We start from the raw sequence: 13,273 nt of genomic DNA on the forward strand, positions 1-13,273 counted from the left end.
TGGCTTCAAGGTGCCGCCCAGGCCCTCAGGACTTGTGGTCCCAAGGGAGTCACCACGGTGTGCTCCGTGCCATCTGGAGGTGGTGTTCCTACAGATGATGAGCAGGCTACTAGGCTAGAGAGGGAGGTCATGATGGCTGCACAGAAGGCACTGGACCCGTACAATATGCTAGCCCCAAAGGCAGCTTCAGGCACCAAGGAACACCCTAATTTAGTCCCATCTATCACCAACAAGCATCTGTGAAGAGGACAACAGTGCCCTCATCTGGTTCTGGCTGCACAGAGGCAAAGCCTAGCAAATGCCCTGGCTGTGGAACCCCTTATAAGCACTAACTTATAGGTGTGTGCTGTGAACTTTTTTCTTTCCAATCAAGACTGGCCATTGCATTGACTCCTTCTCCCCCCGCCCCCACCAAAAAAAGACTGAGACTAGTTCAGTGAAACTATAGAGCAATCTATCAATCAACTCAGCTTCTGGACTATAAAATGAATCTGAAATTTCAAAGGCAGACCCGAAAGGAAGCAGACTATGGCACCGCAAAATACGCTTCTTTGGCATAAGGATTATTTTGAGCTGATCATTTTTAAGAAACAGGATATACAGCAAAAGCTCTGGAAATCTAGTGAAAGCTCTTTTATATGGGAAATCTCCATTAGTAAGGGTATTTTCCTTACCAGAAAGACAAAGATGACTCTACATCATAGCAACCTTACTCCTGTTTAGCTGAAGAAGGTACTCAAGTGAGAGCCTGGCCTATTTGGGAAGTTAGTTCTTTTGGGTATCTCACGTATATTGGAGGCGTACATGTTATTAAACTTCTGGTTTTTTCCTGTTTAAAAAAAAAAAAAGAAACGTTCTGGCAGGATTTCTAGGAAATAGTGACTGTTATTTTGTTTTTAAAGTGTTTTCTGAACAGTAGTCAGTAAGCGCAGTCATTTAACACAAACCACTTCCCATTCGGCATTTAGCTTTGGGCCACCAGCAGCTTGCAGATCAAGGGCTTAGACACCTTGGTTATGCAAATTAAAAGTGTTAGAGGGTGCAGTTATTTGTTCCTAAGAATCAAAATGAAGTCTTTGATTCTGTAAACAATCTTCCTTTTTTCTCCAACCAAACATTGAGGGGTCTTAAAAGTTACTAAGGACATAAAATAATAAACTTTGTTTTAATGTACGTAAAATTTGAGATAGCTATAAAGATTCACTGTTATAGCAACCTTCAACAAAACTATTATGCAGAAGAAGAAAGTATCATCTGTGTATTTCAAGTAGTCAAAAAAGAAAATTTCAAGTACATATTTTCACAACTGAGTGCCTTAAGGATTAGATTTATCTTTCTCATTTTATTTTCTTTACTAGAATTTCCTTAATCTCTAATATTTTTAATTCTAGTGAATAAATTCTGACTCACAATATTATACATGCTACTGGAAAATTCACATTCAGAGATTCATATACACTCCAAGCATTTAAAAGAACCTAAGCCTTTTCATTAAAAATACTACCCACCTAATTATCTTTTGTGTGTGAAAAGCATCTAAACATTTTCATCTGTGTATACAGCTGTACTTGAAAGGGCAACTGATCAAAAGATTTTCCTACTGTATACTTTTCACTTGTCTTTCTAGCACTGGTTCTGATAATGTCTTCTCACGTGTGCTGACGATCTGCATTCTCACCTGCCTGCTGTCTCGGTCATATCTTGCTATAGCATCTTTGCCTTGTGACCTCAGTCTGTTTACTGTTATTTACCAAGAGTCATATCTAAGAGCTATGCTTCTGTTCACATTGCTCGAAACCGACCTGCTTGACCCCAGTAAATAGCATCTATAGGCGTGCTTCCTAGGCAAGTATTAAAATTAAAACCATTCACGCAATCGAAGAATATGGAAAACTGGAAGAGGCCCTCTCAAAGCTCTTCTAATGCTTATTTTATGAACCTGCTATAGTTACATTAAAAAAACAGGATGTTAAGCAATCTGCTATGCAAAGAAAGGACTTATGATGGAATAATGATCGTTAACCACTTTTAAAACCATATTAATAAAGACTGGTGTTTCAGTTAGAAATAAGGCATTTCCTTATAGGTTTGGAAGACTGAAAAAGAACAGTATTCTAGGGCCTGCACCACCCAAGCAATCCCATATGGCATAAATACAATAGAAATTAACTTCTTAACCTAAAAAATAATACACAGTAATAAAGTAAAACAAAATTGATAAATCACAAAATTAGGTAATTTAATATTTAGGCTATAATGCGCATTTTACTAAAAATTTGATTCATATGAAGAGTTAAAGGCTATATGATATGCATATCACATAAATTTGATTAATATGAAAGTTTTAAAATTCTCTTGTCATTCTGAAATCTCTCTGAATGTTACTGTCAGCATCATGAAACACTTAGTGCTAGTTATCTTGAAATTAAGTACAACCAACCCAAATCTGGGAGTAAACGCCAAGTATTTTCTCAGATCCGTACTGTGATATTTTTCTCAAATAGAATGAAGCGTGTCACATATAACCCACCCTTTTGTCTGGCTAATCCTGCTGACTTATGCTTACTGTTATTACTTATTCTAATACAGAAAACCCAAAGATCTGTAATAAGTGGTACTGAAAAATTAGAAAAACTTTCATTAGAAATAATTTAAATACCAGAACTGGAGTGGATACAGAAATGGTCATAAAGAGCACAGAGTAGTTGATAGCAGTCTTAGGAAGTGCTTCTTAAAAAATTGAAAGATATGTTTACTACGATGAAAGGCTTTCTCTGCATATCCCTAAATCAGGGTGTGCGCCCCACTTCCTTGGTTAGGTGACAATACAAAAGAAAATAACTTCGGAATATTTATTACGTCGGTATTTCAGTTTTGTAGGAACATGCTAAATGCACGATGAAGAAAATAACACAGTCTCAATAAAGTGACCACGTAATGCCACCCCATGGAGAATGGCTCCCCAGGTTTAGAACTGTAGGTATTTCCTTATGTCTACTCCATAATAAAACTATTTAAATAAAATTTAAACATCAGAAGTTATAGTTGTGATAAAAATTTCACTCGACTTTGAAGCAGAAGTCTTGAGTCATGAGAAAGCACTCTTTCACAGCAAGTTATAGTATTACTGGCAGCATATACATAGGTGACGTGAAACGATCACTATTTCCCAAAGTAAGGAGCCATGGACGTATCGAATGATTTATATAAAGACTACATAACTTAATATACTGCAATAATTACAGAATTGTAGAAATCTAAGAAGACCTTTATCCTCATTTCTTAAGAATATTCATTTGAAGAAACATTTTGGCATTAATTGATACAATAATTACTTACCTATTTCTTGTGCAGAACCAACTGAACAGGTGCAGGTTAATTTCTCTTTATGTATAACCAGAATAAAAATTTAAACACTGCAAATCCTCAGTGAATAATAATTCTCTTGCAAACTCAGAATTTTATAATAAGGTAGTCATCCCACTCTAAAAACTTCAGAATGTTTATATGGGATTACTCTCCCTAAAACTAAAAAGTGAAACATTAAGAAAGAAAAATTTAAAGCAATCTAGTTAATACCTTTGTTTTTAAAAACAACCAAAATGTTATAAACCTTTAAAAATCCACTTTTCAGCACTTAAGTTTCCGAAATCAAGCATATTATACGATGTGCTACTTGTGACTTATAAAGTAGCAGCATGGGGGATCTCTTAATTGCATTATGTACACAGGTCCTTGAGGAGTCTACAAATAAAAATCATATTCAACTTTCATCACGATATCAGAAATCTTTTAAAATCTAATATACTATCATTTTAGATGTTTTCTGCATTTGGTTACCACTAAAATGCTTTAAAGATAATGTAAAAAGCATTTCTTCCCTTTTCTTCCTTCCCACCAAAAAATTTCAAACTTTATGTATGAGGCATTTTCTTATATAATTTGCATTTCAAAGCCAGCTCCAAAAAATAGATAATCCAAAGCCTTAAGTACAAGTTTAAAAAAAATAGCGTATACCACTGAAAATAAAGTAAGAAACTATTTTCTTTTTAACTGAAATACTAAGTATTTTAAACTTGGTATAAATAACACACACAGACTGCCCCTCTACCATACCACACTCCTTACGTACAGTGTCTAAAGAGGAGTAGCGCTAAAACAAAGGACGACAACAACCAACACTTACATGTATACTCTCATTCTTCTTAGACACATACATTATGAATTTTCTACTGGCATTCTTGAATAAAGTTAACAAGCATACTTTTTCACCAATTTATTCTCATTTCTCCCTTGTATATAAGAATCTCTAACAAAAGGAAATGTCTTCAAGGATTTCTGAAATCCCTAAAATATTCTTTAGCAAAAAAAAAAAAAAAAAAATCCTAACCTATCAGGCATCTCAATAAGCATATACATTTAAAAAACAATCTATTTTATGGCTTATGCTTCAATTTAATGCATGACCAAAGTCCCAGGGATTGAAGAATCTTATTAGCAGCCAAGAGCTAAACGGATGACAATATTCCTCACATTGTGATCTCAAAATTTTTAAAGAAAACTATTCACTATAGTCTTAGAAAAACTTGGAGATAATTCTATTTTAAAAACACACTTACCACAAACAAATACAAGGGAGACAAATAAGAAAATAGATTGTGTTGTATCTTTGTAAACTTGTTCCATTTCAAAATGTATTCTTTAGGGTCGGGGAAACTTCCTACACAAGTGAAACTAAATATTTGTTCCCTTTGCTTTGAAAAATATTTACAGTACATAGAACTACAAGCTAAAAGTGTACATCTGCTTATATTGCTGGCCAGTGATATAAATGAACAAGAACACAAGGTGCTTATTCAATTATCTGAGCATTATAATTTGTATAGTGATGTTATTGTAGGTCAACTATGGAAAAATTAGAAAACATTAATGAACACCAGCCCTTGTGTAAAACACCACACAAGATGCCAAGGTATTATACATTCACTGTGGTAAAAACTGTACATATGTATTCTGCGCATCTTCAACATTGCAAAATTTACATTACAATTTTTTCATCTTTCAAAATTCTGAGTTCAAAAAAGTCTATTTTTTTCTTTTGCCAGAGAAAAGTGATGTTAACTGATTGATTGGGTCTGTGAAACTGCTTATAAAATTCTTTGCTAAGGTCTTTTCATCAATGTCTTTTACTGATGTCCTCGTGAAGAAAAACTAAATTTTGCAAGTTTTGAACAGATATTTCCACATCTTTGCTGGCTAGCATCATGATGTACATAATAATTGTATATGTAATAATAGTCCACAGTAATGTGAAATACAAAACTTTGTTCTGTTAAGTCTATTTTGGTCTCAGAGCGAAGTTCATTTCTTTCATCCAGCCATGTTGTCCCTTATTTGATCAACTCGAAGAGCTAGGTCTCTAAAAGAGGGGCGCTGATTTACATTATTGTTCCAGCATTCAGTCATAATCAAATAAATCTATAAAAGAGAAAGTAAACCAAAATTATAATGAACACAAGGTGCCATCTTTTAATTGATGAAGACATGAACGGAGAACTAGCTTAATTTTCCTATGTAGGCTTATGTCATGGCTATGCCTAGATCCACAGTCATATGATTATCCAAAAGCTTAGCAAATTAAATGTCATCAAGTGACGTGAAATCCTTGTGAAAAGGGAATGAAAACATCTGATGAATGTGGATAAAAAATGTTTTGCGGGGGGCGCCTGGGTGGCTCAGTCAGTTAAGCATCCAACTCTTGATTTTGGTGTGGGTTATGATCCCGGGGTGTGGGACTGAGGCTGACTTCAGGCTCCAGGCTGAGTGCAGCCTGCTTAAGATTCCCTCTCCCTCTCCCTCTGCCCCTCCGCCTCTTGAAAACACGGGCTCTTCTCTCTCAAAAAAAAATGTTGTTTTTTTTTTTTTTTTTGTTACCTCATCTGGGCATCCATCTGGTCTTGGTAATCTTCCATTATTCTTTAGGAGTTCTATCAAATGAAACACAATCATCTGTCCTTGTTTGTCATTGCCAATCATACGCATAAATTCCTGCAATATAAATCCACTTTTCAATAAGTTTTTTTTTTGGTATATTTAATGTGAACCAGAATTCTTTCTCAACTTCTAGTAAATGTGAAAAATTCTGTATATGTATGTTTTACTATATGTTTGAAACCTTTTAAAAACAGATTATTTTGAAGATCAAACCTTCCTTTTAGTCATATTTCAGAAAAGACAGTGCCATTTCCATAACTATAATATATTTGACACAAATTCCCTGAGAAGAGCCCAAAAGAAGTGAACTAAAGGATGTTTACTTTGGTTTTTTGATAGTTGTCTTAACACATCATATTATATTTCAGCTGAAATAAAATTTAGATTGTAAAAGAGAACATAATAAAAAGAACACAGAATGAATATTTAAGCATAAATGCAATGGAGATAAAATGCTCGTATGTACAAAATTCCTAAAATTAAAGTCTGAACTATGAGCTAGAGAAACATTTACAACAAACGCATCGCTTATTTAAATACAGAGAATTCTTACAAGCTGGTAAGAAAAATTACTAACATAATAAAGGGCAAAAGCACATGAGATAATGCACACACACATATACTGATTTCAAATACCCAAAAACTATGTACTCAATCACACTAATGGGAGAAATACAAATTAAAATCAAATAACTATAACTTCTATCAATTTGATAAAACTGCATAAAATACTAGCAAATGATAAAATGTATGCTCTTATGCACTGTTATTCGGAGTACAATCTGGTATAGCTTTTCTGAAAAACATTGTGAAATAATCAAAAACCTTTGAAAGAGTTCCTAATCTTTTACTTACAATTACACTTTTATTCTAAGGTGATAAGAGATAAATATTTATATATAACAATGTTCACTATGTTCATTGAAGTATTACTTAGAAGACTGAAAAATGGAAAAGAACTGAAAAATGGAAAAATGGAAAGGAACTATAGCATGGATATTTACTTATATTAGTAAATATTTACCACAAATACGATTTCGAACTTTTGGATAGCATTTTATTGTAAGGATATAGTTTCTGATATTTTCCTTTTTTAATTATCCTTTATTAAAAAAATATAGAATAGACAGGGAAAACTATTTTTAAACGTTTAACTTTTTCAATAACTTCTGGAATGAATCAATTAATTAGGTTTACTAAAAACCTTTTGAAAATGCAAGTTAATTTAATGAACAAGTTTAGGGTTGTTTTGTTGGATGTTGTCTTCAAATCACCAATAAGAGGGTATAAAATGAGTCCTAAGCTTACTATTATTCTCTGGGAGAAGCTTTTCCCATGTTAAAAAGAGCCGACGGTAAATAAAAAGCACACTGACCGCTGGTGGACTTTTACTCTTCTCGATGTATGTGAAAAGTTCATACAGAACCACTCCAAAGCTCCAAACATCTGAAGCCACAGAAAACTTGCTCTCTGTCAGTGATTCTGGAGCATACCTATAATGTATGGAAAGCATTTATAAGACAGTTTCTTGAATTATAATAGCACTGTATGGTGACAGATGGTAGCTATACTTGTGAGCACAGTGTAACACAGACTTGTCGAATCACTACGCTGTACAACGAATGTAATGAACTAGACTTCGTTAAAGAAAAAAAAATTATGTGATATGCCAACTCTAAATTTAACCTGAAAATCGTTGGATTAAAAAGGGTATAAAGAAAAGTTAACATAAGTAGGCCTAAAGCTGCCATCCTCAAAAACGCTCGTTTGCAAGGTTGACAAGTGACTGGCGCCTGGGAACTAGATTTCTGAAGGGCTGCCGCAGCTCTTAAATGGTAAGGGAGGCTCACTGTGCCTGAAATGTTTCTGCAAACAATATGGTTTACAATGAACACCTGCCTTCCTTCTGGCAGTCTGGAATTGTGGTACATGCCAGGCAGAGAATTACATGTGTCCCGTGTGACTTTTCTGGGACAGGACCCTTGAAAGTTTGTGTTTTCCTCCAGGTTGTTGCCTCAGATGGCTTTTCCCTTCACTGATTTTACTTTATATCTGTTCTCTGAAACGCATCACAGCCATGAATATGACTGTATGCTGAGTCCTAGGAGTCCTCCTAGTGAATCATCAAGCCTGCGGATGGTCTTGGGAAACTGCCAAACAAAGATAACTAAGTACCTTCCTGGAACTCTAAAGTACCTGCTAAGTACCTTCCAGGTACTGAAATTTAAAAAAAATAAAATAAGCTGCTCTTTGCAAGCTAAAACTTGAAATGAATCGAGATAAGTTTCCAACTGGAAAAAAAAAAAAAAAGCTTCTAAACTGGAACAAGACTAAAAGCTATTAATATAAGCACCTGTTAATCAGAAGGGGGTAGGGAGGAGTGCCTGGGTGGTACAGTCAGTTGAACATCCAGCTTCTGCTCTGGTCATGATAAGATCAGATCATGATCTCACGGTTCCTGAGATTGAGCCCTGCATCAGGCTCTCTGCTCTTGGCACAGAGCCCGCTTTGGATCCTCTGTCTCCTTCTCTCCCCCTCTCCCCTGCTCACGCTCTCTCTCTCTCTCAAAATAAATAAACTTAAAAAAAAAAAAAGTGGTGGGAGAAGGAAGCAAAGTCACTGGGGAAAACAGTGTCATTGTCTACTCAAGTCTCAACACTATCCAAGGGAGGATTTGGGCTAATGGAATGTGAATATCATGGTTCCATTGTTAAGTTATCCTTATTACAGAAGATAGCGACAAAGATCTGTTTTAGACTGGTGAGATTAACTATATGAATTATGCAAGTTTAATACCTCCTTCAAAATCCGATTTAAGCTTCCTCACTTCCACAGATCCTTCTCTGACTACTCAAGGTCTTAATGAGCTCATGTTACTCAGTTTCTATAGTATTTATTGTCGATAATATATATAAAAAAGCATGGTTAATTCTATAGTAAGTTTTTAAAAAATTCTTATCTTTAAATGTATGTTAGTTTTATCCCACAAATGGAATAAAACATTCTTGAAGACATTCTATTTCCCCAACATTTGCAAAACAGTCTCTTCCTTTGGTTTTCATGAAAGCACTGTCTACAATTTCCTCCCTCATCTCCAAGGCTGTTTTCCTCTCTCCCATCACTTATGTAAGGATAAATACAAATCACAAAGGAAAAAAAAATCAATTCTCCCTGTGGAAAATGAGGGAAAAGACTCTTTCTCCTCTTAGAGCATTTACTTTAGAAATTTATCATTGTAAATTCTTTGTGTCTTTTGAAATATAGGTAATTTTTTTTTTTAAAGCTTTGCTTAAAAGCCTCTTGCCAGCTGTATGATCCAAAAATGTTTCTCAAGAACCTGGGAACCACCTCTCCGGAACGTAATCATCAAAGAAATAGCACCCAACCTCCCAGTTTTTGTGGGACAGTAAGAGTTTAACTTCCGGCAGGTGCCTCCTTCCAAGTTGCAAAACTATCTCCTCCCATAAAAATATGAGAAGTCTATCTGTCCTGTGGGTGATGACAATTAGTTAACACAGATAGTCACTTAAGATAAACTATGTGTGATGTCAAGTTCTCTTACTTGAAGACTAGCTATTGTTTATCTTGACAACATGTACGTAATGGGTTGAATCTGCTTGGCCACAGAAGGAGGTGAGATTTCTTTCTTGTCTTTACAGTCTCTTAGCAGATCACTTGTGTGATGCACATGACACTCAGGGTTAATTAAAGCTTATTCACTAATAAAACTTTCTTTTCTATCTTTGTGCAGAGGTTTACTGAATTGGGAGGAGATTTCATTTCTAATTATATTTCCCCAACACTTTCCTTCTCCATTTTCTAAGTTAGGGTTTCCCAAGGTTCTATCATCAAACCTCTTTTTGTCAAAACTTTCCATTAGATAATATTCATCCACCTATATACTAATGTCTCCTAAATTTATAACCATATTTTTGAACTTTCTTTTGTGTTTCGACTTACTGAACATTTCCATATTAAATAGATTCTTTAGGCAAAGAGAACTCCATTCCCACTTTTCCAAAACCTGCTGGTTATTTTACTTTCCTTATGCATTGAATGCCATCAACAATTTAGCTTACTTCCCAGGTGGAAATCTTAAGATTTTTTTTTTTTTTTTAATTTGAGAGCGAGAAAGAGAATGCACTCATATGAATGGGGGAGAGGGGCAGGGGGAGAGTGAAAGAATTTTTTTTTTAATGTTTATTTATTCTGAGAGAGAGAGAGAGAGAGAGACCGACCAAGCAGGGGAGGGGCAAAGAGAGAGGGAGAAAGAGAATCCCAAGTAGGCTCTAAGCTGTCAACACAGAGCACAACGCACAGTTCAATCTCATGACCATGAGATCACAACCCGAGCCAATATTCAGAGTCAGACGCTTAACCGACTGAGCCATCCAGGCACACCCCAGGAGAAAGAGAGAATCTTAAGCATGCTCCAGCTCAGCGTGGATCCTCCATGAATCCAAAAGCCTGCTTCAACAGAAAAATATTCTAGCAGGAGCATTTTTCCTTTATTTTTAATTTTTAATGTTTATTTATTTTTGAGAGAGACAGACAGAGAGACAGAGCGTGAGCAAGGTAGGGTCACAGAGAGAGAAACAGAACCTCAAGTAGGCTCCAGGCCCTGAGCTGTCAGCACAGAGCCCGATGCGGGGCTCAAACTCACAAACCGTGAGATCATGACCCGAGCAGAAGTCGGATGCTTAACCGACTGAGCCATACAGGTGCCCCTCCTTCAGTTCTTAACACCAACACTTAGGACAAGCTAAAACATGTTGTTAGCTTAAAACAAAGAGCACTTTTGAATAACAAAAGCAATGTAGATAGCAAGATTACATGAAATTATAACTTTAAAAGATATGATGGCTATATCTCATGTATAAAAACTGTATGAGTTCTCTTTAATACTTCAGATTTAGTGTTCATTACTCAATAAATTAGTTAAAACCTATTTTATCAACTCATACATCTGAAATATTTGTACAAAATTTAGTCAGTCTCATTTCATTATATAAAACATTTAACACTTGCTAATATAAAAATAAAACTATTCCAATGGCCTAATTAGTTTTTGGCAGTATATTGCTTTCCATTCCATTAAATACACAGGAAAATTCTGATCATGATAAAAATGATGTTATTTCTGATTTTTACACTAACTTATTTAATGTTTCTCCAAAGTCAAACATCAGTTTGATACATACGTCTCCCCAACACAATTACTAAAGGAATAATAAACATTTTACCATATACATTACTTCATACATTCTAATCTTAGCTACATTTTATTCTGTATTATTTATTGCAAACTAAGTAATAAGAAAGGACTTATTTTCATAACAGTATAAAATTAATTATATAGGATATGTATCATCTTAAGCTTATCTTGGCTGCCCTTGTGATTTATTTTTCCAGACATGCAGGGAGAAATAGAGGGCCCAAAGCTTACATAATTTGGGACCTTTCTTTATAACAAAAAATACAAAATTAAGTATGAAACTGAATATTTAAAATTAGAAAAGAAGGAATCTTGAAAGGAAGGTGCTCTGGTGAATATGCTTTATTGTAAACATGCCTCCACACATGTGTCCTGCAATTTATTTTTTTAAATAATATTTCACAGTTTTTTCTTTTTAATGTTTTATTTTTATTTTTGAGAGAAGACAGAACCAGAATGCGAAGCAGGATCCAGGCTCTGAACTGTCAGCACACAGCCTGACGTGAGGCTCGAACTCACGAGCTATGAGATCATGACCTGAGCCGAAGTCGGACACTCAACAGACTGAGCCACCCAGGAGCCCCTAATATTTCACAGTTTTAACACACTTACTTCTAGAGTTGAACAATAAAGTCAGATTTTTAAAAAACTTTTAGTATACTTCCCAGAAATTGAGAAAAGGAATGACTTTAATGATTTCACTTTTGAAAATCAAGTGGTTTAATTCTTTACTTTCAATAAAATTCAAAAAAAGAACGGATTTAATGAAGTTGCCAGGTAAGAGATAAATTTTAATGGTACTTCATTGTATACTTTTTTGCTCCTTATCTCAGAAAGAGTCACAGAAATGAATATTGTTATAACAAAACTCTTTCCATTCCTATATACTTATTTACACAACTTTTCTCAGTGTTCACATCTACAAAAAGGCAAAATAAACAGAATTTAAGCTGAATCTGGTCCCATGATAGAAATTAATATTCATACAGGGATATATGAACTAATCGGAGGGGAAAATAGCTCCATTTATCTTATTAAGAAATACCTCCAGGGGCACCTGGGGCACTCAGTCGGTTAAGCGTCTGACTTCAGCTCAGGACAGTTCCTGAGTTCAAGCTCCACATAGGGCTCTGTGCTGACAGCTTTCGGAGCCTGGAGCCTGCTTGGGACTCTCTGTCTCCCTCTCTCTCTGCCCCTCCCTCGTTCGTGCTCGCTTGCTCTCTCTCTCTCTCAAAAATAAACATAAAAAAAAGAAATGCTTCCAATAAAAAACTTTAAACAATTATCCAATTTGTAATTTATTTATATTGCATTGGAATACTGTATCCTGATAATAACTTCAATGATAACCCAACCCAGAAGAAAAATGTAAATACTTCTGAGTTTTGTGGTCACAGGAAATTTAAAAGTTAATTTCAGTTTACACTAGTTCCCCCCCCTCATCCACAGTTTTGCTTTCTTGGGTCTCAGTAACTAGTGGTTAACCACAGCCCAGATGCAGATGATCCTAACGCCACGTCACAAGGCTTACGCCATCCACCTCACTTCATCTCATCATACAGGCACTTTATAACTCACAGAGAAAGGTGAGTTCAGTACAAAAAGATACTTTGAGAGAAAACAAGAGAGAACAATTTCACATAACTTTATATTGTTATAATTATTCTACATTATTAGTTGAAACAATGAGAGTGAAAACACAAATAACCTCTTAGTGTTATTATGGAAATACCTTTGACTTCCTGGACCCCCTAAAACGAGAACCTGGTGTCCCCACACTTTGAGAATTTCTGTTCTCCACCAGAGAACTAAAATATGAATCTTCCTAAAATATGAATCTCAACATGATATTCCCTTGGATGAGGCCTATAATTTCCTACCTACACACGGTCTACTGAATGAGGCTTGAACTCATCAACACGGCGCACCAGGCTCAATCCCTTTCCGGCCGCCATCACTCCCCGTTTGCTCTGGGACTGTGCCACTCACTTCCAAGTCCCTGCCCCTCCAGTTCTAGTCTTCCTCCTCAGGGAACACCTTTGCTCTTCTCTACCTGGTAAACTA

At 35.4% G+C, this 13,273-nt stretch overlaps 1 protein-coding gene across 5 annotated transcripts in view; it reads right to left on the reverse strand.

The window, feature by feature from the left end:
• Positions 1-839: 839 nt before the first annotated feature.
• The window catches only part of JAK2 (Janus kinase 2), a 120,817-nt gene continuing 108,383 nt past the window's right edge, over positions 840-13,273 (reverse strand). For all 5 annotated transcript variants that reach the window (XM_078436068.2, XM_081790859.1, XM_060610194.3 and 2 more), the window contains 3 exons: positions 7,370-7,487; positions 5,935-6,048; positions 840-5,478 (listed from right to left, as the gene is read on the reverse strand). In XM_078436068.2, coding sequence (XP_078292194.1) covers positions 5,371-5,478; positions 5,935-6,048; positions 7,370-7,487 — 340 coding nt within the window. In that variant the 3' untranslated portion in view covers positions 840-5,370. The remainder of the gene's footprint in view (positions 5,479-5,934; positions 6,049-7,369; positions 7,488-13,273) is intronic.

This window comes from Panthera onca, chromosome D4 (assembly GCF_046562875.1).
Source record: "Panthera onca isolate mPanOnc1 chromosome D4, mPanOnc1 haplotype 2, whole genome shotgun sequence".
In the NCBI taxonomy this organism is placed as follows: Eukaryota; Metazoa; Chordata; class Mammalia; order Carnivora; family Felidae; genus Panthera; species Panthera onca.